Genomic DNA, 26,720 nt, shown 5'->3' on the forward strand with positions numbered 1-26,720 from the left:
GAGAGAACCCCAGGAAGAGACAGGAGAGAGATCAGGATTTTATCAGTAGCAGCTCTGGGAAACCCCCTCACCACCCCTGCTCTTCTTCACCCCAGACTCTCCTTCTTCCTCCATTTTCTCCTCATCTCTCCTCCCTCCCCGCCCCGTCTGCCTCACTCTCCTCCCTTTTGTATTAGTCTTCACTATGCCCACTTGGCTGAATTCAGACCAAAGTCCTTTAATAGCCCTGTGATGGGGATGTCCTTCTGTGTATATGGTGAATAAAACACTGATTGGCCATTGGCCAGGCTGGAAAGAAACTCCACCTACAACCATGTTGATAAACTAGCAGGATATTTGGCCAAGGGTCCGCTTTCCTCCTGCCCTGCTCCCTGAGATGCTGAACCCATGGCATGTGCTGTCAACACCCGGCCATGTGATGTATTTTTGTCATTTCCCCTCCCCCAACTCCTGTCAGATCCTCCCCACATCCATACCCACCGAACTTTGTGTTCTTTCTTTCAAAACAAGATGAAAATCAATGCAAACAAACCATACCAAATGATGCAAACAAAAAACACCAAAACAAAACAAAAAATACACAAAACCATGGAATCCATGTTTTGTTGGCCTTTTACCCAGGCTTGACTCCAGCCTCCCCATTGCAGCTCAGTGCGTAAGCCGAGTCTCCCCCAACAGCAGGAAGGAAAACAAAAGCTGTCTGGGAAACTTGTGTAATGATCTCACATCCAAGCTCCCATTGGCCCTGCCCAGGCCACTGGCCCAGAAAATTACCGTAAATGGAATTCTTTCAATTTTTTCATTTTAAAAAATGCTGTGTTGTCGGGCAGTGATGGTGCAACCTTTCATCCCAGCACTCGGGAGGCAGAAGCAGGTGGATCTCTGTGAATTTGAGGCCAGCCTGGTCTACAGGCTCCAAAGCTATAGAGAAACCCTGTCTTGAGAAACAACAACAAAGAGTATATGAATGGGTGTTTTGCTTGCATGTGTGCCTATGTACTTGGTGCAAACGTGCCAACAGTACCTGTGGAAGCCTGAAGAGGGCATCAGATCCTCTAGAGCTGGAGTTACTGAGGATTGTGGGCCACCATGTGTATGCTGGGTCTCTAACCTGGGTCTTCTAGAAGAGACTCGGCCCTAATGGGGAGCCACTTCTTCCGTGTAAATGGCAGTTGTAAGGCAGTTACTTCCTCTATGTGAAAGTCCTGCACTCCGTGGGCTAGTTCACTGGGGTCAGTCGTGTGAGTTGCACACTGCTGCCGGTGTTTCTATTCCTCCCATTGACATGGAAGAACCTCGAGGCTCAGTTGCCTAGAAGCAGAGAGGTGAAGTGCTGAGTCACAACTCTAGGCGGTGTGAGTTCAGATCCCTGCAGTACGGTCCCTGTGCCACGCTGGAATCCGGTCCTACCTCCAGCATGGAGACACCTATTGCAAGAACAACACCTTCACTGTGTTCAGGGACCGGCCTCTTACATCTTGAGAGACCCTTACTGCCCGGGTTTTTAGCTAGGGGGCAGCCAGCTGCTAACGAACACAAAATAGAGACAGGCAACAGTGAAGCCTCAGAAAGCTGGTTGAAATGAGTTCAATACCCAAGCATCCTGTTCTCTCATAGATAATTTAAACGGCCTGTACTTGGCAAGGAAGCCTCCCAAGAATGTTCCAAAGACCAGGGACTCATAAAGGGAGAACATGAGAAATACGACTGCATAAGCCGTAAAACTATTTCACGACGAAATGTCAAAAGACAAATGGGGGAGTCTGGTGGTGCCTCTCCGGTCAAGCCAGTAGTGTTAAATCACACCGAATACACTTTGTCCTGGCAGCCAGTGGGGATGAGCTGCGGCCACAGCCATTACTGCTACTCAGGAGGGGTCCCACAGACACACCCAACGGTGACCCAAGGGGCCTCCCTCCTCCCCTTTCATTTCAAATTGTCTCCATCCACCACTAGGGAGCAGTAGAACACCATGGGAATCTCCTTCATGCCTTGCTAAGGTTTGAGAGAGCCTCAGGCTAATCAAAACACCTTAAAGCAGTGGTTCTCAACCTTCCCGATGCTGTGACCCTTTAATGCAGTTCCTCATGTTGTGGTGACCCCCAACCATAAAGATATTTCATTGCTACTTCAGAGCTGTAATTTTGCTGCTGTTGTGAACTGTAATGTAAATGTCCAATGTGTGACCCCAAAGGTCGTGACCCACAGGTTGAGAACCATTGCCTAAAGGATGTTCATGACCAGGCTTCCTTCTAAAGGCAAAGTTCCTTTTGGGAAGACGATGTATGTCCTGTGGCTTGCACTGCTACTTTCTTATAAAGGAAATGAAGTCACAGAGCCCTCCGATAGCCACCGCGATTGCTTCACCAAGGCCTCTTTCTCATCTTTCATCCTGACAGGGCTCCCCCCACCCACTGTGGTGACTGGCCACAGAAGGACAATCCCCACACAAGCACTCCTCAGCCTCAGCAAAGCCAAGGCCCTCTTTGGAGCACTCATGGGCACCTTACTGCCTTCTAGGTATCCAGGGTGGACATCTGTGTGTGCCCAGCAAGGCCATGCTCTTTGGCTTGGCTCACTGAGCAGACTGTTACCCCAGAGCTGGGACTCCTCCTTCTCAGTCCAATCTCTCACACACAACAGCCACTTCCCATGGGGCCAGCTGGAGATGGCTGTCATCTCCTGTGTTTATAAGCCTCAGTAAAGGCTAAGGGGAGGCCGGGCATGGTGGTGGCGCACGCCTTTAATCCCAGCACTCGAGAGGCAGAGGCAGGTGGATCTCTGTGAGTTCCAGGCCAACCTGGTCTACAGAGTGAGATCCTGTCTCACAGAAAAGAGGAAGGGGGTAAAAGAAAGCCTGAAGACACTTTGGCTGTGGTGGACTTGGGGAGTAGACGTGAAAATGCAGGAGTCTGTCCTGGTACCCATCTCCCCAAGCCCATTAACCCACCTGCTTTGTCCTGGAATCTCCGCATGAAGCCCCAGGTACAGTACTGAAACATCTTGTGAGTCAGAAAACCAGTGCCCTTCAACCAGATGGACAAATTAGTCATTGTAATTCACTTCCATAGCTTGTTAGTCAAAGAAAAAGAGAAAGTAATTTTATAAAGCTCATGTTCATTTGTCTCTTTTTCTTAAAATGAAGAAGTTTAGAACGTATAGCGCCTGGGGACACAGTTCAGAGACAGAACCCTGCATTCCATGCCCAATACTGCAAACAACAATAAAGTAAAGTGCTCCCTGTTCTGTATCCTATAGAATAGGACAAGGAGCATAAACGAGGAAAAATGTTGGGCTGTCTGGGAACTCACTCTGTAGACTAGGCTGACTTTGAGCTCAAAGATTCACCTGCCTCTGCTTCCCAAGTGCTGGGATTAAAGGTTGTACCACAGGGCTGGAGAGATGGTTCAGTGGTTAAGAGTAGTGGCTGTTCTTCCAGAGATCCTGAGTTCAGTTCCTAGCACCCACATGGCAACTCCAGTTCCAAAGGATCTGGCATCCTCACACATACACACATGCAGGCAAAACATCGACACATAAGCTAAATAAGTAACTTTTTAAAAAGTTGTGCCACCACCACCTGGGTCTTTTACTGTGTGTCAGTCATAACATTTCAAGTCTGGTTTGTCGTCGTCTAGATTTATTTTCTGTGAACGTGTGTAGGCCTGGTTGTATGTGTGCCATGTGCCTGTAGGAACACATGAATGCCAAAAGACATTAAATCCACTGAAACCAGAGTTGCAGGAAGTCGTAAACTGCCTAATGTGGGTGTGGGAACCAAACCCAGGTCCTCTGCAAGAGCAGCAAGTTCTCTTAACCACGGAGCCATCGTTCCAACCCCTTTAATCATGCTTTTAAAACATTTATAGGTGTTTTAGTTAGGGTTTCTCTTGCTGTGAAGAGACACCATGACCACAACCTCTTCCAGAGGAAAACGTTTAATTGGAACTGGCTTACAGTATCAGAGGTTTAGTCCTTTATCCTCACGGTGAGACAGAGATCTTAGGGATCTACAAGAAAAGAAAGGTTATAGCTTAATAATGATGTGTTTGTGTGTCAGCTTGACAAGGGTTCAATGGTGCTGGTGAGTTTTTGCCAACTTGACACAAATAAAGTCACCTCAGGAGAGGAACTTCAAGTAAGGAGTTGACCGCCTTCAGATTGGCCTTGTCTGCAAGTCTTTTGCGCATTTTCTTGATTGATGGTTGAGTGGGAGGGCCGTCCTATTGCAGTTGATGCCACCCTGGGCAGGTGGCAGGTGGTCCTGGGATGTGGAAGAAAGAGGCTGTACAAGCCGTGGAAAGTAAGCCAGCAGACAACATTTTTTCACGATTTCTGTCTCAGTTTCTGCCCCCAGGTTCCAACTGTGAGTTCTTGCTTTAGCTTCCCTAGATGACAGACTGTAACCCTTAAAACAAATAAGCCTTTCTTGTCAGAGTTGCTTATGGTTAAAGTGTTGTATCACAACGACAGAGAGGCAGACTAATAACCCAGCTCCCACAAACTATCCCTCTGATCTCCTTGTGCATGCTAAGGTATGCACATGGGTAGACACCTATTCATCTGATTACATAAGGAAGCATACTTAGAAATCTAAGCCAGGCAAGTAAATCATAATTCGTGTCTATACTCCCAGGACTCAGGAGGTTAAGGCAGGATTGTGACAAGCTGAATACCAGCCTTGGTTACATAAACAAACAAAAATTCCATAGGTACTCCCCCTCCCAAATAACCTCTACTGGTGTTTTCAAAATAAAAGTCACAAGCGCATAATTTTTTAAAGTCCAACAGGAAAGGTATAAAACAGAAAGTAAAAGTCTCCTCTTAGTTCTATCCACCAGTGGTAATAACTGCAAAAACAGTGTGTACAATATTAAAGCATGCATGTTGGGGGATGTGCTTAGAAGGGATGACACACTGCATAATACATGAAGAATGCCTTTTGAGATTATCAAATCCTCTAGAGGTTTTCTAATTTGCATGTGCACAGGTTTGCTTTATTCTTTCACTGGCTGCATAGACACTATTTCACAAATGCGCCATGTTTCATTTAAACAGTCCCCTTGCTGATGAAATTCAGGTTTTTCCAGTTTGGTTGGCACCATAGTAAAGCTATAAGGAACAACCCAGTTTGTTCATCTTGGTCACATCTAAACGTTTGCACATCTGCAAACTCAGAGCTAAGGAATTAATGCTGGTAGGGCTTCCATTTAAATGTACTGGCAAGCTCTCCTACAGAGCCCTGCAACATTTGAATATCAAAGTGACTATTTCTGTAAGCCTTGCTGACACTGAGTATTAGCAACACGTTCATTTCTAACTCCTTGGTAAGTTTTAAAAGGCACAGGTTTCATTGTAAATGAGGACTCCCAAGTTTTTGGTTTTTTGTTTGTTTGGTTGGTTTTGTTTTGTTTTGTTTGTTTTTCAAGACAGGGTTTCTCTGTATTGTTTTGGAGCCTGTCCTGGAACTCACGCAGTAGACCAGGCTGGTCTCAAACTCACAGAGATCCACCCACCTCTGCCTCCCGAGTGCTGGGATTAAAGGCGTGTGCCACCACCGCCTGGCTAGACTCCCAAGTTTTGGACATGTGTCTTTCAGTTCTTGGGATAGTCTTGGTCTTGTCTGCATTTGTTCATTTGTTTGAATCTGAGACAAGGACTCCTGTAGCCCAGGCTGGACTCCAAGTCTCTGCTTATTGAAGATTAACCTTGAACATCTATCTGACCCTCATGCCTTCATTTCTCAAGTACTGAGATTACAGGGGTGTGCCACACACACTCAGCTTATGTGGCCCTAGGGATCAAACACTGAGTTTTATTCAGGCTACGCAGGCACTCTGGCACTTGAGCTACACCCCTAACTTGCTTTGTACATTTTCTGAAGGACTAGTCACATCTTTTGTAACAACTCAAATAAACTTTCTGCCAGCAAATACACACAAGCCTTTGTGCGGTACCTGCTCACATAATTTCCGTGTTGTTTATTTTGTTTCTTTTCATTTTTAAAAACGTTTCTTGGAGACACTATCTCACTGTGTGGCCCAGGTCGTTCTGAAATTGGTTCTTCAACCTGGTTGACCTTGAATGGCTAACCCTCTTGCTTCTGTCTCCCACATCCTGGGATTACAGGCATTCACCACCACACTGGGTCACAAGTTTCTAGTTTACAAGAAGTTGTCTTTTTCCACAGATCCTGAGTGCTGCTCACAGAGGCCTAGGTTCTGATGACTAGAACATTGACCTACATCTTCTCATTTTAAGTGCATGTTTGAAACTTTGAGACATGAAATTTATTTTGGTATAAAGAATGGGGGTTTGAGCGTGGTGACACATGCCTATAATCCCACTGCTTGAGAGACTGCAGGAAATGCACAGTGAGTTCTAGGCTAGCCTGGACTACACAGTGGGACCCTATAAAAATAAATGAAATAGGGATTTAATTCAAATTGTTCCCAACTGGCCAGTCAGCTGGTCCTGAGCTACTGGTTAGATGTTCCTCTTTCACTGTCTTCCCTGTCATCCTCTCAAGGTTGGTGCCACTTGGCTCTGTATAATTTCTGACCCTGTGGTAGCAGAGAATCAGGCCACTTGAAGACAGAGAGAGCCTGCTCCTTTGCTAGTCTTGAGAAGGAAACAGTAGCCCTCCAGTCCTGAGAGAGAAGTGGCCTTTCCTTTGAAAGGAAGATTACAAGGAAGCCTCGGGAGAGCGTGATCGTTCTACACTGAGTAGTGACAGCTACACAGATATTTCTGAGTAGTGACAGCTACACAGGTATTTCTGAATAGATGCTACGCACACATACACACCTAGCTGTTTTGCTTTGTTTTGGTTTAGTTTTTGGCTGAGACAAAGTGTCAAACTTGGGCCTGGAACTTGCTATGCAGACCAGACCAATCTCCAAGTTGTAGCAATCCTCCTGCATCTGCTTCCCAAGTGTCAGGACTGTAGGAGTTTGCCACCACACCTGGATCAAAGGGGGGCAGCCATTCCTAACAGGCTTGTTAATGATAAGAACTCCAGGCCTAGCAGGGTGACATGTGCCTATAATCCCAGCACTCAGGAGGTTGAGGCAGAAGGATCATGCATTCCAGGCCAGTTCATGTAATATCATGAGGCCTTGTCTCAAAAAGCAAATTAAGAGATAAATACATAAACAACAGCAGGGACTCCAGGACTGATGAATTGAACTTGTCTCAAAAATCTCAAGCCCTTTACATTTTTTATTTTAATTATGTGCATGCTCTCACTCGTGCATGTGTGTGTGTGTGTCTGTGTGTGTGTGTGTGTGTGTGTGTGTGTGTGTCTGTATATGGAGATATGTACATGTGAATGATTGCCCACAGAGCCCAGAGGAAATGTTGGGTCTGGAGTTACGGGAGACTGTAAGGCCCCCAGTGTGGGTTCTGGATACCAAACTTTGATCCTCTGCAAGAGCAGTATGTGCTCTTAACCACAGAGCCATCTCTCTAGCCCCTCAAGTCCTTTTAAAAGAAAAAAATCTAGAAGAACCCCAAGAATAGACCTACAAGATTCCAACTCACGATAAACCAAAGATAGAAACCAGCCATTCTACAAGCATCTTTCAACTGCAAACTAATACGCACTCACAAACGTTGAGAATTTTTTTTCTAGTCATTAAAAAGAAAATGTGGCCTTAAAGGTTCTTCCTTAGGAGCTAATGAGATGACTCTGAAGGTAAAAATTCTTCCTGCTCTGGGGGCTAGAGTTTCGTTTCCATGTCAAGTGTGTGGAAATCACCTGCAATCTAGCCCCAGGAAATGCAGACCCCTCATCTGACTTCCACAGGTGAACACACACACACACACACACACACACACACACACACACACACACACACACACACTAAAATCATTAGAAAACCATTTAAAGGAATCTTCCAAGAATTAGAGGTGGGTATATTGATGACAATAGCAGCTACTGAGGAGGCTGAAGCTGAGTAACAGTAAGAACTCATGAAAGGAAGGATGAGGAAAGAAGGAAGAGAGGGAAGGAAGGAAAGAGGAAAGGAAGGAAGGCAGAGGGAGGAAGAGGGAAGGGGAGGGAAGGCAGAGGGAGAGGGAGGAAGAGCATAGCTACAGAGTCCTGGTGTGGGGCAGGGGCTGTCTGGCTTCAGACAGTGCCAAACATCAGCTCTGTACACTATTCTCTTCCCAAACTTTCTCTTCTCTCTCTGTTTCTCTCCTTGAAGAAGCCCAGTAGACCCAGGCTTCAGGTAACAAAATGTTGGAATCATTTTTTATCCTGTCCCTTAATGGAGTTTTTCCAATAAATATATTTCACAGTTGCATTGGGAATTTTAAAAAATCGTCATTATTAAATAGATCATTCTGAAAACACAGATTTTTTAAAGTTATTTTACTGTTTTTTACATTCATTTATTTATTTTGATACAGGGTCTCTCTATTAGGTAGCTCTGGCTAACCTGGTTGCTATATAGACCAGCTGGTCTCAGAATCGTAGAGATCCACCTGCCTCTGCCTCCCAAGTGCTGGCATTAAAGGTGTGCACTTTTTAAAAAAATTTACAGCAGCCTGGCATTGGTGGAGCATGCCTTTAATCCCAGCACTTGGGAGGCAGAGGTAGGCAGATCTTGTGAGTTCCAGGCCAGCCTGGTCTACAGAGCGAGTTCCAGGACAGCCTCCAAAACAATACAGAAAAACACTGTTTCAAAAAACTAAATAAATACATAATTAAGAAGGGGAAAAAAGATTTACAGTCATCCTTTCACCCACAGAGATTATTGTTTCTTGTTTTTTTGGTTTTTTTTTTTCCTTTCTCCTGGGACAGGATTTCTCTGTGTAACAGCCCTTGCTGTCCTGGAACTCACTCTGTAGACCAGGCTGGTCTCTAACTGCCTCCCAGGTGCTGAGATTAAAGGCATGCGCCACCACCACCCAGCTTGTTTCCTTCAGTTGTGATGGGCATCCTTCTTGATTTTTTTCTTTGCTGAAACATTTCCCAGTAAATACCTAACTGGGCAAGTGGTTGAAACCATGTGGCCTCCCACTGTGCTGTGGGGGTTCCCTGGGCTGACCTGGAGCTGCCCCACCTCTTAGTCCAAGATAGACCACAGCCCAGCTGTTCACCCTTTCCTAGAGTGTTCCAAGGCTAGACAGAGGCTGCTGGAGTGCTAAGGTCACCCACCCTGCAGACTAGAGTGCTCATCATCACCCTCCAGACCCATTCCTTCCTCCTCCTTTTTCTTTCTTTCCTTTTGCTTTTTTTGAGACAGGGTTTCTCACTCTGTAGACCAGCCTGATCTGTAACTCATTCCGTAGACCAGACTGGCCTCAAACTCACAGAGATCCCCCTGCCTCTGCCTCCTGAGAGCTGAGATTTCTTGATACCCCAGCCAGGGCACTGACCTTGAGCCTGGACAGTATCTTTTTCTGATCACAGCCTAACAGGTAAGCAAGGTTGAAAGCATAGGAGGTTCCCACTCCCTCCCTAGGTCCACCCCATCAGGCTGTAACCTCAAGCAGGATACCCAGGGTTGTAACTTAATAAAAGCAGTGTGCGAGAGAAAGATGCCATGTGACAAGAGTTTGAGCAGAGGGGTTTTTTTATTAGGGGAAAGGATCACAAAAAAAGGAATGGGAAAAAAGAATTGAATGCTAAAGCCAAACAAAGGGGGGAGGGAGGTCTCTGGGGACCGGAGCAGCAGGAGAGAGGGAAGAGGAGCAGAGAGAAGGTGAGGCAGAAAGAGAGAGAGAGACAGAGAGAGAGAGAGAGACAGACAGAGAGACAGACACAGAGAGAGAGAGAGACAGAGAGAGAGGGGGGGGCAGGGCCCTATTAAAAGGGAACAGTGACTATGCACAGGTGGTGCTCTTAGCGGCTGCAGCTGAGGGCCTATTCTGTCTGAACCCCAAGGACAGGCCAGTACAGATGCCTGAGTACTAACAGCCAGGTTCCCTGAGGTTACTCTCCACTGGAAAAACGTGGTATATGTTGGGCCAGCAAGACAGCTAAGTGTCTAAGTCTGAAAACCTGAGTTCAGCCCTCAGAACCCACAGTTGAAGAGAACCAAAGTCCTCTCACTCCCACATGCACGACGTAGCATGCATTGTTTATAGAAAATAACCGGTTATCGTGTGTGGGTGCATACTTATGTACATGTATATGTGTGGGTGTATGTGGCCTAGGTTACATTAGAAGACATCTGAGCCCAAATACCAGCCCTTTGTTCAATGTCACTCTTGCAGACCTCCAAGGTCTCACCTGGCCCTCTTCCCCAACAGCTAACCCTGTCTCAGAGAGACAGAACTACTAAGCATCAGCAGTTAAGGGCACTTACTGCTCTTGCAGAGGACCAGGGTTTGGTTCTTAGCACACACACACACACACACACACACACACACACACACACACACACACACACACACGGCACCTAACAGCTGTGATCCAAACCCTCTTCTGGCCTCCGCATAAATATATAAATGAACATAGGCAAAACACCTATATACATTTTAAGATGCAAAAATGATAGCAATGGTTAACAAATGAGACCCAGATTTTGCTGGTTAGTGTATGAATGGTTATTAAATTTGCAGGACATGTTTGGGATGGTCTGTCTTAAGCTATAGACTCAAATGACCCCTACAAAATTTCTTCTGCAGGTCTGTGAGATCTCTCACACCGCAAGGCAGGCTAGGAGGGAGCAATGGAAGGGAGGCGTCGGCACCCAGACATGAAAGAAGCAGGAAGATCAGAGAGAGGCACATCCACACAGAGTACGGTTGGAGAGATGGGAAAAAAGAATAAATGACAGAGAAAGACAAGGGGAGAGAGCAGAGGTGAGACACCGAAGACGGGACCTGTAACGCATCCAATGCTTCCCAGGATAAAATGAGAAGGTGAGCACCGGCCAAGCTTCAGGGATACTGAGGAAAAGCCAGAGTGGAACTGAAGGGGTCAGAGCACCGGGACACGAGAACAAGCTCTCACCTTCACTCGCTCTGTGCGTAACAGTGGCATGGATGCTAACAGAAGCAAAAGAGGCTAACACCAGCCCAGGCCCTGGTGTTGGATGTGTCCAGCCGGCTTGGGAGACCCACCCCACATCTATTAACAGGCAAAGGTAAGGCAGACATTACACGGCCTGGATGAGAAGTAAGGCTCCACAGGGCACCACGGAGACGGGGACAGACAGACAAGTGTGAGACAGAGGGGTGAGTGGGCCCTGGGAGTGGAGGGGAGCAGCATCAGCAAAGTGGTGAAGGTGGGCAGTCACTGGGAATCTTAGGAGAGCCTAGAGTCCCACGCTCAGGGGGCTGGAGGGAGCCCGGCCTGGTCACAGTTGGGGATAGTGTGGTGTGGAAACACTATTTAGCCAGTCCTGGGCCAATTGGTAGCCAGACCTAGATGTCAGGAGAATAAAATGGAGAAGCAGCTAACACTGTCAGTCCCTCTAGATACTCTGTGTGCCCCAATTATCTTTTCCTGTCAACTTAACACAGCCCTGAATAACTGAGAATGGAATAGCAACTGAGGGACTATCCTGTTGTGGGATCGTTGTTCAGAGTGGGATATTTGTATTGCTGTGATTGGTTTAATAAAGAGCCTGAATGGCCAACAGCTAGGCAGAAGGTATAGGTGGGACTTCCAGACAGAGAGGAAGTAGGAGATGAATCAAGGTGCAGAGGAAATGCCAGGGAGACATGGAGGGAGTCAGACATACAGAACGAAAGAAAGGCAAAAGGCCACATGGTAAAACCCAAGTTAGTAAAAGCAGCTTAAGTTATAAGAGCTAGAGGGACAAGCCTAAGCTAAGGCCAAGTTTTCACAATTAATAATAAGACTCTGTGTTGTTGTTTGGGAGCTGGCTGGTGGGACAGAGAAAGGCTCCTTACATGTGGCACCCAACATGGAACTTGAATCTCCACACAGGGCCTGAGAAAGTGGTCTCTCAGGTAGACTCGGCATACAGAGACTGTGCTATGCAGCTGAGCACTTGAGCAGTGGACACTGGCTAAAAGCTCTTGCAGGTGAATGTGGCTATGGGGCTGAGTACCTGGCAGCATGAAGCTAGGTTCTCTCAGAACAGAACGAGTGGGGTAGAGCCAGCTTCCAGTGCCACTCGTAGGCAGTAACCTAGTAGTTTAAGATTTGTCTCCTGTGGCCAGAGAAAGATGTAAATGCATGGCTGCAGACACACAAAAACCAGGTGCACACACACATACACACACACACACACACACACACACACACCAAAAAAAAACTTTAAACAGATACCATAGGCTTAAAAATGTACTTAGGTGCTAAAGAAAATAGGTATTTTATTAAACAAAACATAGTTTAAAAACAAATAAGTCTTTAAAGAGGGAGTAAAGTAATAAAAAATAAGCCACATAAGGATGAAAAATATTATAACACAGGTAGTTTGGACCTTTTATGGTGCTTTGTTAATTTTGAATTTTTAAGATGCTATGAACAGAAAATGGCAGCTGCTGAGATAAAAGGGATTGATGGATTAAACCAGCCTACTTCAGAGGTGTCTTAGCTTCAGAATGGAAGTTGGGAAATGTGCTATGTTGGGGAAGGGTTGTGCTTTTTCATTCCACGGAAAATGAAATGCTATGGGTTCTTTCAAAATTAATGAAGATCAGATTTGACCAGCAAAGACCTCCTGAGGATTTGGGTTACAGACATGAGGGAAGAAGTCAGGGAAGACTACAAGACAGGTGACATGTATGCTGATTCCTCTGCATGGGAACAGCTCTGAAGACTGGATGAGACATGATAAATCTTGTTGGCTACAAAATCCTTATGACTTATTATTAGATGCCTTCCTTTAATGTGGCATGGATAGAGATTTATATTACAGTTTGGTTATGCAGTCCAAATGGACTTTTAAAGTTAACAGATACCTTTTACATGCTCAAACATAAAACATAAAATCATCTTTAACTGACTTGTGCATACCACAATTCTATACTTTTGATAATACAGATATATATGTTACCTTTAAAAGTTTGTATGTTTTCAAAACAAAAGGACCAGACACAAGTAAAGTAACCTAGGTGATCCAGCTTCTCAGAATGTCTCCATTTCAGTTTCCTCAAAATTCTGCACCAGAACAGCTTGAAAGCTGCTAGTTGAGCTGGTCCAGCCTCACAGACTACCCAGCCAAGACTTCAGATAAGCTCCACACTTTCTCACCACACAGAGACTAAACAACAACAAAAATACAGCTATCTCTCCCAGGACTTGATCATTATCCCAACTTTCTCAGGGTTCCCCAAAAATGCTGTAGTCCCCAGACAACATGAAATAATTTTAAGAATATGACACCCAAATTCCCAAAAGCTGGGGTGGGTGGTTTCTGGTTGTTCAGTGGATTATGGCTGCTTGTCATCATTTAGGAGGGTTGGTTACAAGATGTTATTGGTCATGGTCAGGGAGGAAACTAAAACAAAAGAAACTAGATTCTAGGATCTCATTCTGAAAAGAAAGAGGGGGATATAATATAATATATCATAAGAATGATAGAATAAGGGGCTGGAGAGATAGCTCAGAGGGTAAGAGCACGCACTGGCTCGCTCTTCCAGAGGTCCTGAGTTCAATTCCCAGCAACCACATGCTGGTCACAACCATCTGTAATGAGATCTGGTGCTCTCTTATGACATACAGGCATACATGCAGACAGAACACTGTAACCATAATAAATAAATCTTTAAAAAATGATAGGATAAAAGAATAGATTATTAAATCTATTTTTAAACTAAAAAAGCAACTACTAATCCCATACATTTTACATTGGTATGGATTTTTTTATATTCATACAATTTTTTTTGTTTTTTTTTTGAGACAGGGTTTCTCTGTATTGTTTTGGAGGCTGTCTTTGTAGACCAGGCTGGCCTTGAACTCTCAGAGATCCACCTGCTTCTGCCTCCCGAGTGGAGTGCTGGGATTAAAGGCGTGTACCACCAACGCCTGGCTATTGATATAAATTTAAGGTCATTTTTGTTATACTGTATATATGTTTCTACTCTTGTTTAAGGTATTGTACTTATGCAGCTCATTTTAAAATGAATACATAATTAGGAAATACAGGTTAGTTAGTAGGTAATCATCTATAATAATCAAACTGGTAGTCATGTTAGGTATGTTTTCTAGGTCAAACAGAGATATATTTTATATAGACCGATGGTCTTCAAGCACTTCAGAGGCCTACAGAATATGGCATTCTAATGTTTTGATAACATAAGGCTTTACATGACAGTGAGACACATCTGCTCCTGGCAGTATCAATTCACTTCAAAAAAGGATGATGGACATAGAGGAGCCTCCATGTGGAGTTCACTTTCAATATGGCAAAGCCAGCTGCTGGGCAAGAAAGTGTCCTTGCCTCAACTGCTGACAGCATGATGTTCAAATTAGATGAGCAGGGCACAAAAGAAGGCTACTGCCAAACTTTGCCAAGACAAGGGAGGACAGTCCTCCAAAATTCCTGCTTCACAAAATAGTCTGTCTGGCATTCTAGGCCTGTAGGGTTAAAGATGGATGTCCCAATGTTACAGAAGAACCTTGGTTGATTGTCCAGGAAGCCAAATGTCTCCATTGTTTCTTAGTTTTGGAAGTTGCTTGCTCTGCATTTCCTGTTTAATCAGGTAACATTATATCCTTCCTGGCTCTTTGATGAGGTTAAAGACTAAATAGTTATACAGTTTTCCTTGTTACCAAATTCAGAAAAAAACTTACATAAAAGATGTAAAGTTTGTAAGGTAGAGAAACATAAAAGCTTAAGTTGTTTATCTAAGAAAAAAGTTTGAAAAGACAGTTTTTGGTTGGTAATATAAGTTAGGATAGAAAGTATATTAGGTACAAAAATCTGACTCACCAAGACGCTCTAGATAATAAAGTAATTTCTCCAAATTTGCTAAATACAAATGGACTAGACATTGCAAATATAATTCTTACTTGAGAATTGTTCTTATTGTATATAATTTTACTGTATTAGAGCTAAAACCTTTCCTTTTTATTTAGACAAAAAGGGGAAATTTGTGGGATATTTGTACACATTGTGAAGATATATTCCTGTGATGGGTTTAATAAAGAGCTGAATGGTATAGGCAGGACTTCCAGGCAGAGAGGGGAAGTAGGAGATGAATCAAGGTGCAGAGGAAATGCCAGTGAGACATGGAGAGAGTCGGACATACAGAATGAAAGAAAGGTAAAAGGTCACATGGTAAAATATAGGTTAATAAAAGAAGTTCAAGTTGTAACAGCTAGTGGGACAAGCCTAAGCTAAGGCGGAGCTTTCACAATTCATAATAAGTCTCTGTGTTGTTACTTTGGAGCTGGCTGGTGGGACAGAGAAAGACTCTTTACACTATCCAGATCAGACTGGCCTGTGAGCATGTCTGTGGGCGATTGTCTTGCTTGTTAATTGATGTAAGAGAGACCAGTCCACTGTGGGTGGGCACCGTTACCTAGACAGATGGTCCTGGATTACATAAAAGAGTCAGCTAAACATAAGCCTCTGTGAACCAGGATGCCACATCCCTCCATGCTCTCTGCTGTACTTCCTTGGCTATGAAGCGAGTTCCATGGTCAGAAGTACTGCTGTGTGGAAGGGCAAGCAGACCTGTCTTCAAGTTCCCTCTTGAGTCACTACTCGGACTTTCCCGCTTCAAGGATGGATTGTAACCTCTAAGCTGAAATAAACCCTATCCTTCCCCGAGTTGCCATTTTCAGAGTGCTTTATCACAACAGCAGACAGCCAGCGAGAAAACCGTGTGCTTCATCCGGGCTTCGCCTATGTGGTGCCCTCTCCTGGAAGGCCTTTGCCTCCCACCGCCCTTCTCAAAGTAAACCCCAAAATGGGCCTCCTGTGCTTCCTCTTCCAGGAGGCCTCTGGGAAGGAGCTGACACCCCTCCGGTCCCTACCCAGCCTATAAATGTCACAGGAAATGTCCCCGGGCTGGGTTGTCAGGTTGTGGTCTCATCAGAGGCCGTCAGAGCACAATTTTTCCCCATCCGTGCTTTGTCCCACCACGCCCAGAATTTGCCTGTTCCCAGGGAGCCCCGCCCACTGTCTATCTGAGTACACAAACCCTGAAAACAGACCCAGGGGGCCGTGGAGGGAGTCAGGGAGAGGCAGGGTCCATTTGCCTAGAGGTGCTTTGGTCTGGCTGGTCACAGAGTGACTCACCCCACAGAGGAGGGAGGGGCAGTCACCTGGCAAGAGGTGTCTTTGGAGAAAGCTGGCCTCTGCCTTTAGTCTCCATTACACGCTGTGGAGAGTAGGCTTGGAGGCTGCAGGCAGACTTTTCTTTTGTCCGCTGTGGGCCCTCCTGCGGCCCCCCATCACTGAGTGGCCAAGCCTCGGCGTCCCACCCACGGCTGCGCACGCGCAACTGCAGTCATGGATAGGTTCCGAATGCTCTTCCAGCACCTTCAGTCCAGCTCGGAGTCGGTGATGAACGGCATTTGCCTTCTGCTGGCCGCTGTCACAGTCAAGATGTACTCCTCCTTTGACTTCAACTGCCCCTGCCTAGCACGCTACAATGCCCTCTACGGCCTGGGCCTGCTGCTCACACCCCCTCTGGCCCTCTTCCTCTGCGGTCTCTTGGTCAACAGACAATCTGTGGTGATGGTGGAGGAATGGCGTCGGCCAGCAGGGCGCCGGAAGAAGGACCTGGGCATCATCAGGTAGGTCCCACACACCTCTCTGCTACCCAGGGCAGTGGGCAATACCAGGTAACCTCGCCCCAGCCAGTGACTGACAGCTAAGGACGCTGTGCTCATTTTCCAGTTCCCATCTGGAAACGTGTGTGTGTGTGTGTGTGTGTGTGTGTGTGTGTGTGTGTGTGTGTGTGTGTGTGTGTGTGTGTGTGTGTGTGTAGGTCAGAGGACAGTCCTCAGGAGTCAGTTCTCTCCTTCCGCCATGTGGGTTCTGGGGACTGAACTCAGGCCCTCAACCTTGGCAAGCGACCCTACCTGCTCACCCATCTTGCAGGCCCTGAAAATATGTATTTTCGCTCCTTTCCATGGCCACTACTATAGCCATAAGAATGATTCAAGGTTTCCAGGAATTACCTGGGTCATATCTGCCACATCGGGTGCATAGTAGGTCTTTTGTTTGTCTGGTGCATGCAGCAAGAGGCAATGGTTTCTTTAAAGGCTGCATTTCCACCAGGCGGTGGTGGCGCATGCCTTTAATCCCAGCACTTGGGAGGCAGAGACAGGCAGATCTCTGTGAGTTCGAGACCAGCCTGATCTACAAGAGCTAGTTCCTGGACAGCCTCCAAGCCACAGAGAAACCCTGTCTTGAAAAACCAATAAATAAATAAATGGCTGCATTTCCTTTCTTGGAAGCTTCCCAAGACAAGCACCTAGGCTGTTGTCACCATATGTCCTCATCACCGGCTGGGGTCAAGTTCCACTTTGCCGAGTGCTTTTCCAGCAAGGCATCCCTAAGCTGATGCTCTTAAGCCCCGGGTCTGCTCCTTCAGCAGACCTGCTTCCCAGAGAATGAATCCTCAATACACAGACACTGAGAACCGCGGCCAAGGGCTGAAGACGCCGCTCAGGTGGCCGAGCGCTTGCCTAGAGTGCACCAAGGCCTGGGCTGGATGCCAGCACCGCATCCACCAGCTAGGACAGCCCACTCCTGTGACACCGGAAGCAGAAGGGTCAGGAGCTAAAGGTCATCCTAATCTATACACAGAGAGCTCAAGGCCAAACTGGGATCTACAAGGCCATGTTGAGAGAAGCAGGGGGTAGGGGAAGAGAATGTGAGGGAAAGAGACCCTATGCAAGCTGCTCCCACTGACTCTAGCCAAGTGCTGGCTGTCCTTTGAAAGCCCTTCTTCTCTCTCAGGTACATGTGTTCCTCCGTGCTGCAGCGAGCCCTAGCAGCACCCATGGTCTGGATCCTGCTGGCCCTCCTTGACGGGAAGTGTTTCGTGTGTGCCTTCAGCAACTCCGTTGACCCTGAGAAGTTTCTGGATTTTGCCAACATGACCCCCAGCCAGGTACAGCTCTTCCTAGCCAAGGTGCCCTGCAAGGAGGATGAGATGGTTAAAGACAGCCCCGCACGCAAGGCTGTGTCTCGATACCTGAGGTGCCTGTCACAGGTCAGTATGGTCCTGCCCAGGCCTTGATCTCTCATAGATACTATGCTTTCATGTCAATTTGACACAGGCTAGAGTCATCTGAGAGGAAGGAATCTCAGTTAAGAAAATGCCTCCTTAAGAGGTGCTTTAGGTAAGCCTGTAGGGCATTTGCTTAATGACTGATGTGGAAGGGCTCAGTCCATTGTAGGTGAGGCCACCCCTGGGTTGGTGGTCCTAGGTTCTATAAGAAAGCATGCTGAGCAAGCCATGAGGAGCAAGCCAGCACGCAGCACTCCTCCATGGCCTCTGCAGCAGCTCCTGCCTCCAGGGTCCAGCCCTGTTTGAGTTCCTGTCCTGACTTCCTCAATGATGAACTCTGACATCAGAGTATAAGCCAAATCCTTTCCTTCCCAAGTTGTTTTGGTCACAGTGTTTCATCACAGCATTGGTTACCCTAAGACATATCCTGTGTTGCTTTGGGGTTAGTGTTGAGCTGGGTCTACATGACTTACCAAGGATGCCCCTCACTGCAGGAGTCATAACGGAGAGCAGGAGATGTAGGGCAATTGGGACCACTCCCCTTGAGAGATTAGCACTGGGTCACTGATGCCAACTGCCTTAGTCAGGGTTTCTATTACTATGAAGAGACACCATGGCCATGGCAACTCTTACAAATGAAAACATTTAATTGGGGTGGCTCACTTACAGTTAGGAGGTTCAATGCATTGTAATCGTAGTGGGGCGTGGAAGCGTGCAGGCGCTGGAGAAGCAGCTGAGAATCCTACGTCTTGCAGGCAACAGGAAGTAGTTTGTCTGAGACCATGCATGGCATCCTGAGCATTCATGAGACCCAAAGCCCTCCCCTACAGTGCCACTTCCTATGAGCTTATGGGGGCCAATTTATTCAAGCTACCACACCGGCTTACCCAGAACATGCACCAGGTGCCTACCTTCCTGAAGTCACAGGAGCTGATGGCAGATGAGAGCTCGTGATGTACTGCAATGCCTGCCTCCCCACAACCTAGAACATAACTAGTTGAAAATAATTCAATCGCCGTTTATTGCCTGATCCCACATCAGGCTCTGTGCTAAGTATTTTCTGTGCACCGGTTTGTTTATTTCTCAGAACAACCCTTTGGGATGGAGGCAGGTGTTAGCACCCCCTGTTTCGGATGAGGTAACGGAGGCTCTGGGAGTTTTTAGTTCGTGAGGCCAAAGTCACACAACTTGTAACAGGCAAGGCAAGCTTCTGGATGCAGGTCATTGGTCCTTCTATCTCCTTACGAAGGAGATCCTCGTCAGCTGCTTGGATTCTTACTGGATAACCTCTCCATTATATAGGAGCATCCACAGCCCCACCTCTACCCAGGCTCCCAATTCCACCACCATCACCAAAGCCTGAGCTAGCCTGTGTCCATCGCGGAGCATTTATGACCCCCTTACACACGGAGTTTTCACAACTCGAGACAGCCCTGTACTCTGGAGTGAGGGGAACACTTAGGCTCAGAGGAAATGCAGGCTTGGGTGTGGTGACAGGTCCAGCACTCTAGATGTACAGCAGGCTAGGGTCTCCCAAGATCAGCAGAAAATGCATGGAGTTTGCAGTCAGACCGGGGGTTGCGTCCTAAGTTTTAAGTTATCCATCGTGCCTGGCTTATCGAGCTTTTTCATTTTTCTGATTCTCATGCATAAAATACTCAACTTGAGGGAGCCTGTGTGTGGCCAAATAAGGGAGCTGTGTAAAGGGTGGGGATTGCATCTACAAGTGCCAAGGATTTTCATGTTTGTGGGCCTGGGAAAGACAGCAGCTCTGATAGAGGAAATGAGCCGGGCAGGTGTGGGCTCCAGCATTAGAGAATGATTCCGGCGTCCCTCACCATTGGCCTAGGATGCTGCCCTCTGTCCCTATTCCCTGCTTAACGCCTCACGAAATATAGCATGGATTCGAGGATGGACGGGGAATGTATATGAGGACGGGTAAAAAGATAAAGTGGTTGATGCGCAGACGAGTGGGCCATAAACACAAAGAAGAAGAATATGGAGGCGAGAATGGATGGGAGGATAGGTGGATGGCTAAGAAGGGCAAATGAGAGAATGGCTGGATGGACAGTGATGGACACATAGTCAAAGGGAGGGCTGATTGCGGGATGGGTGGAGAGGTGGTTAGATGGGTGAATCCACAGGATGAACGCGAAAATGTGTAGTTGTGGCGAAGGACAGAGGGAAGAGGAGGGGACTTGGAGCACACACGGTGGGCATCTCACTAATGCCTTCTCATCTTCCAGGCCATCGGCTGGAGTATTACCTTACTGCTAATCGTGGTGGCCTTCCTAGCCCGCTGCCTGAGGCCCTGCTTTGACCAGACAATCTTCCTACAGCGCAGATACTGGAGCAATTATGTGGACTTGGAACAGAAGCTCTTCGATGAGACGTGCTGTGAGCATGCGCGGGACTTCGCGCACCGCTGTGTGCTGCACTTCTTTGCGAGCATGCAAAGCGAGCTGCGCGCTCTGGGGCTGCGTCGGGACCCAGCAGGTGGAATCCCTGAGTCACAGGAGCTCCCAGAGCCCCCAGAGGACCTGGATGGTGGAAGCGGGAAGGCCCACCTGCGTGCGATCTCCAGCCGAGAGCAGGTGGATCACCTCCTAAGTACCTGGTACTCCAGCAAGCCGCCGCTTGACCTTGCAGCATCCCCCAGGCTCTGGGGGCCTGGCCTCAGCCACCGTGCCCCGATAGCTGCTCCAGGTACTAAGCTGTGCCACCAGGTCGACGTGTAGGGATCTTGTTCGGTTCCAGCAGCAGCAGCAGTTTTCCCAGGTCAAATGCCCATGTTGACATGGATCTGGGAGCCAGTCTCCTGTTGACCTCCTTCTCTGATAGGCCGGTATCTGCCTAGTTTCTGGGTGTGTCCTCCTCTGTGGGTATCATCCTCTCTGAACCCGATCAAGTTCAGTGCACCCAGGACTGAGTCCCGGAATTCATCCACCCATCTTCCCTCCCTCCCTCCCTCCCTCCCTCCCTCCCTCCCTCCCTCCCTCCCTCCCTCCCTCCCTCTTTCTCTTCCTTCCTTTCTTCCTTCCGTCCTTCATCTCTCTTTTCTTCCCTTTCTCCCCTCTTCTTTCCTTGCCCCCCCCACCTCTTTTTGAGAAGAGTCGCACTTCAACTGTCTAGCCTTGAACTCCAGGCCTGGGTTGCATGGGTAACCTCCTGCCTCGGGATCCCTTGGTGTTAGGATTACAGGCATAAGCCATCACTCCCTGCCTTCCAGACACTCATCTCTAACAAGCCCCAACACAATACTGGGTCTTCTGGTCAGTGGACCAAATTTTGAGTAGTCACAGTCTGAATAAATCTGTTGTGAGTATGGGTCACAGACAACGATTTCCAGTTTTAAAAAATGATCACAATAGTGTCACATGCCTGATATTTATTCGTTCGATCTCCATGTAACCTGGTGAAGGAGGTATGTTTACTAGCACCCACTTTAAAGTTAAATTACATTTATCTGTTTGTTCACTTATTGTGTATATGTGCACCTCGGTGTGTGTAGACATCAGAGGACAACTTGTAGGAGTCAACTCTCTCCTACCATGTCTGTCTCAGAGATCAAACTCAGGCTGTCAGGCCTGTCAACAACCGCCTATACCTGCTGAGCTGTCTCATTGCCTTTTCTCCTTTTTAAAAAGAGAATTATTTTATTTTATGTATATGCAGAAGAGTGGGTATGTGCATGTGTATGCTGGTGTCCACAGAGGCCAGAGGTGTTGGATTCCCCTGGAAATGGAGTTACAGGCAGTTGTGAGCTTCCCAAGTTTGGGTCCTCTGCAAGTACTGTATGGACTCTTAACCCCTGGGCCATCTCTCCTGTCCCACCCCACCCCCTCTTAAAGCCTTACTCTGTAGCCTTAGCGCTGACCTGGAACTTGCAGGGATTACAAATGTGCCACCACACCTCAGAAACAAAGGTAGGTGTGTGTGTGTGTGTGTGTGTGTGTGTGTGTGTGTGTGTGTGTGTGTGTGTGTGTTAGGGTCCCATGAAACTTACCTGACCTCCAACTTTTTGTCTAACTGAAGATGACCTTGAACTCCTGGCCTTCCTGCCTCCACTGCCTGAGTTCTAGAATTATAAATGTGCACCATGGTGCCTGGTTTATGCAATGCTGGGGATGGCTCTCAGGTCTTGGTGCATGCTAAGCAACTAAGCTACATTATTAGATCACTGTTCGAAAAAGAAAACCAAACCCAAATGTGTTGAAGTTGCCCGAGGTCACCAGAGTAAGAGTTGGCATTGACTCCCAGGACACCTGGCTCTGGGTTCTATTCTGAGCTATGGCATCAGCTTACTTCCTAGATCTGTTTGATTGCCTCTCGATGCCCTTGTTGGGTTTCTTGCTGCTTCTACCAGGGTTCTCATAGTAAGTTCTAGCAAGCTCTGCTTGGTGAGTTTCTCATGAAAGTCCTACGCACTGACTCTTAATGGCCACTCCAGATAGTTTCTATTTTCCAGACTGGGGATCGAGCTCACTTGGTGGAATGTTTGCCCAGCGTGAACCAGAGTTCAATCCTTAGCACTGTATAAACTGAACATACTGTATACACTTGTACCCAGCACTCACGAGGTGGAAGCAAGAACATCAATTGTTTGAGGTCATCATCAGACACAAAATGAGTTCAAGGCCAGCCTGAGCTATACAAGATCTTGTCTCAAAAGTAAATAATAAGCAAACAAATAGACAAACAAGCACATTAATTAATTAATTAATTAATTAATTAAGTAATAATGGGGCTGGTGAAGTAGCTCTAAAAGTAAAGGCACCAGCTGCCACCCCTAAAGACCTGAATTCAGTCCCCAGGGCGCACGTAACAGAAGAAGAGAAGCAACTCTTGTAAGTTGTCCTCTGCCCTCCACATGTACCCCAGGCAAGCAAACACCACCTTCCCAACACACAACAAATAATGGTTTTTAAAAAATCTTAAAATATAAATAAGAAAACAACTTTGCTTAAAAATAGTTTATATTTTCCTGTGGGTGTATTATTTCTGTGAAGTCAAGAAGAGGTGACCTTTTATAGCCCTCAGTTCCCATTCAGTTCTGTTTGTAGCTGGCTAAGCCTGGTTCAGATTCTTTTTGTTTTACTTTGTTTTTTTGAGACAGGGTTCTCTGTATAGCTTTGGAGCCTGTCCTGGAACTCGCTTTGTTAACCAAGCTGACTTGGAACTCACAGAGATCCGCCTGCCTCTGCCTCCTGAGTGCTGGGATCAAAGGTGTGCGCCACCACTGCACATCTGGTCCAGGCCTCTAGCTGGCCGGGCTGCCTCCCTCACCTTTCTGCCGCCATCTCCCTTGCTTGCCACATGAATCAGGAGTCAGCATCATCCCCTTCTCGGAGAGCCCTGGCAGCATCCCCAGCCTGAGGCTGATAGCCTGGTAAGGGTTCTCCAGAACCACGTGGGGTCTAGCTTAGGGACTGCTAGATCTGTTAGAAAAGTTACCACTTAGTCTCTGGTGGCCCAAACTGGAAGAGCTGGGGAAAGATCAAGCCGGTGAGCTCCTGAGCCTCTGCCTGAGTCTCCCTGATGACTCACTTGTACCCAAATGCAAAGCGGGGTGCACTCCAGTCTCTGCTGCTTCCTCAGGCCCCTGGGCAGTGTAGGTGCCCTGGATGGCCCCCTGCAACCGGGATCCCTCCATTAAGCCATTTCTATTCCCCTGGGCTTTTGCTAAGAGACCTGGTGAAACCAGAAAATCCCTGCAGCTCAGCTTCCCCCAACTTCCTGACTGTGGTCAGGCCATGCAAATGTCTGCAGTAGCATGGGGTGCAGGACATGAGTTAGGCAAATTGTTCGCAGCGACTGTGGGAGAGAGGGGGAAGAGTGGGGGATGAAAGCCCAGCATGTGTGGGTGCACTCCTACCCTGGGAAAGGAGACTGGGAAGGGGCCTCCTTGGGCTCTGTGGAAGCAACACGGGGACCATTAACTGTAACTGTCACTCCTTCCTTCTTACACTGAGCATTTAGACAGCACCTCCTGCATATAGCACCGTGACAGGAAATACCCAAGAGACACTTTATAGGTGACCTCAGGGAGATCACTGCTTAAGGGGACAAGGATGGGGACAGAAATTTTGAGGACCTGAAGCAAATGGTGCAGCATAATAGAGGCAAGCCATGTACCTGGAAGCTTTTTGGACATTGAAGCTCTAGACTGAGGGACAGTGGCAGTATCATGTGATAGGATTCTTTTGACGTTTGGGAAGCAAAATGAAGAGGAGCAGCAAGAATGGAACCGGCCAAGGTCTCAGCCTTTGCAGTTTCTCATTAGGCAAATACTTGGAGGGGCTGAGGGCCCAGAGTACAAGTGCAAGAGGGCCACTGCCCCCCTTCCTGGGTATTATGGGCTGGAGTGGAAGGTAAGGATGTGATGAGTGAACTCACAACCAAGCAGAGGGCCACCAGTGAAACCTGACAGAAGCAAAGGACATTGGCTGGAGCCTGAAAGTCCATCACGTGATGGTGCCTGAGCCCGAGCCCGGTGACACCTTCTCTGGACCCTCCTGCCTCACCACGAGAGGTATCTCTCAACCTAAGACCCCAGCTGATACAGCTACCGACTCCTAACCTCTCTGCCAGCATCTTCCCATGCATCCTTCCAAGAGTGAGATGCCTCAAGCTACAGGTATCACCCCAACTAAGAATGTGGGACACAGTTAACAGGCTTACTTGCCTCCTAAAGACTCTTCCCTTCAAGGAGAGTAGTTGTCTTGGGGGCCCAGACACATTCCTCAAGTCTCAGCCAATCCTGGATTGCAGCCCCCTGATCCTGTCCTATACACAAGGGAGACACAACATCCGACTGAGCAGGATAGATATGTCCCGGAAGCATCAGCTTTGTCTGTAGACATCTTCATCTTATACAGCCTGGGCACTCCAAGCCCCCACATCTACTCCCCGCGGGGCGGGCGCGGGGCACGTGGGCATCTCCTGGGAGTACTTAATACTTAATACACTGAGGGAGCAAGGTGAGTTCTTAGTGACAAGGTCAAGCAGGGGATGTTACTTGGGGCTTGTCTAGGAGAAGGGATGCTGGAAGCTACAGGGCTGTGGAGAGACGGGCTAGAGGGAGGTAAGGAGGGTCAGCTACATAGAGAAAGGAACAACCAAGAAGCCGAGAGCGCAGAGACAGGCCAGGAAGAAAGGGGGCTTCGCTGGGGTTCTGTAGGAGCCAAATGAAGTCCCAGGCAACTGTCCCTTCCAGAATTATAAAGAAAGTTAGAGGCCTAGCTCCTGTTCCAGTCTGTGGTATTGATACAGGGATGTCAGATCACATCCTTATGTGGGGAAAGATGCTGGCATGGAGGACCACAGGGAAGCAGGGGAGCCAGCTTCCACTCTGCCATTGCCCAACTGCACCCGACCTCTCCCCCTCCTTGCTTCATGGGCTCTTTTAGGAGAGGCGGGAGTAGGGGGTTAGGGGAGCAAGTCCCTGAAAGTCTAGGGAAAACCTGTGGGAAATAGTCTGGAGGGACGGGTGCTGTGGAACAGTCCTCCTGTACACTGTGAAAACGTGCTGCTCTCATTGTTAATGAAAAGCTGATTGGCAGACAGCTAGGCAGGATTTTGGGGGCTGAGAGAATGCTGGGAAGAAGAAGGGAGGAGCCTGAGGGGTCATGAGCAGGATGTGGAAGAGGCAACAGTGGAGGTTCATAGATGGGGTGAACGAGCCTCAGGACGGCATGTACATTCGTAGAAATGGGTTGACTTGAGTTGTAAGAGCTCGCTGGAGACAAACCTAAGCTATGGGCTGAGCATTTATAATTAATACTAAGTCTCTGAATGGTTATTTGGGGAGTGACTGGTGGGACAGAACTAACTGGTAGAACAGAAAAGTCTGCCTACAGACAGGTGGGGGTGGAACAGAGGTGACACGGGGTTGCCTGTCAGTAGCGGCTGCCTTGGCAGTGAGCTTTGAACATCCTCCAGGCCCTTAGTTCCCTCTTCTCCCAGACCCTTACTCTGAAGCGAAACATAAAACCATCAAGGAAAGCCTCCTGTTTGGGTTTGAATTCTCACCTCCCCTCATGTCTGTCTGTTCCTTTGATCACCCATTTAGATGTTCACTCAGCACTGAACATCTGTAAGTGCCAGGCACAGTGTTCTCAGTATTGAAAATAGAACAGTGAACAGGGGCCTGGAATGATGGCTGAGCAGTTGTTAAGAGCATTGCTGCTCTTGTGCAGGACTAGGCTTGGTTCCCAGCACCCACATAGCCACTCACAGCTGTCTGTAGTCTGTACCTCCAGTTCCAGAGAATCCAATGCCCTCTGCTCAGGGCATACATGCATACATGCAGACAAAATGCTCATACACACAAAATAAAATGTCTTCTAAACAAGAACAGTGAACAAAACAAACGCAGGCCTTTAGTCTATGTGGTCCAAGGGGAGCCCCAGATATTAAATAAGCATCCTCTCAGCGTAGCTAAGTTTGAAATAAGGGGGCTGAGGAGACAGCTCAGTGGGTCGGAGAACTTACTCTGCAAGCATGAGGACCTGAGTTCAAACCCCCAGCACCCATGTAAGAAGTCCAGCATGGGTATGTGTGCCAGGAACCATGGAAGGCAGAGATAGGCAGATCCT

The 26,720-nt window shown here is 47.5% G+C and overlaps 1 protein-coding gene across 1 annotated transcript; it reads left to right on the forward strand.

Annotated features, from left to right (window-relative positions):
• The first annotated feature begins 16,264 nt into the window (after nt 1-16,264).
• Calhm3 (calcium homeostasis modulator 3) lies at nt 16,265-21,128 on the forward strand. The gene is made up of 3 exons (XM_005063490.4): nt 16,265-16,678; nt 17,850-18,105; nt 20,370-21,128. Exons 1-3 carry the CDS (start codon nt 16,392-16,394, stop codon nt 20,859-20,861), a joined length of 1,035 nt encoding a protein of 344 aa, XP_005063547.1. The 5' UTR covers nt 16,265-16,391; the 3' UTR covers nt 20,862-21,128.
• The last annotated feature ends 5,592 nt before the right edge of the window (nt 21,129-26,720 follow it).

This window comes from Mesocricetus auratus, unplaced genomic scaffold, assembly GCF_017639785.1.
Source record: "Mesocricetus auratus isolate SY011 unplaced genomic scaffold, BCM_Maur_2.0 Super-Scaffold_4256, whole genome shotgun sequence".
NCBI classification, from domain to species: Eukaryota; Metazoa; Chordata; class Mammalia; order Rodentia; family Cricetidae; genus Mesocricetus; species Mesocricetus auratus.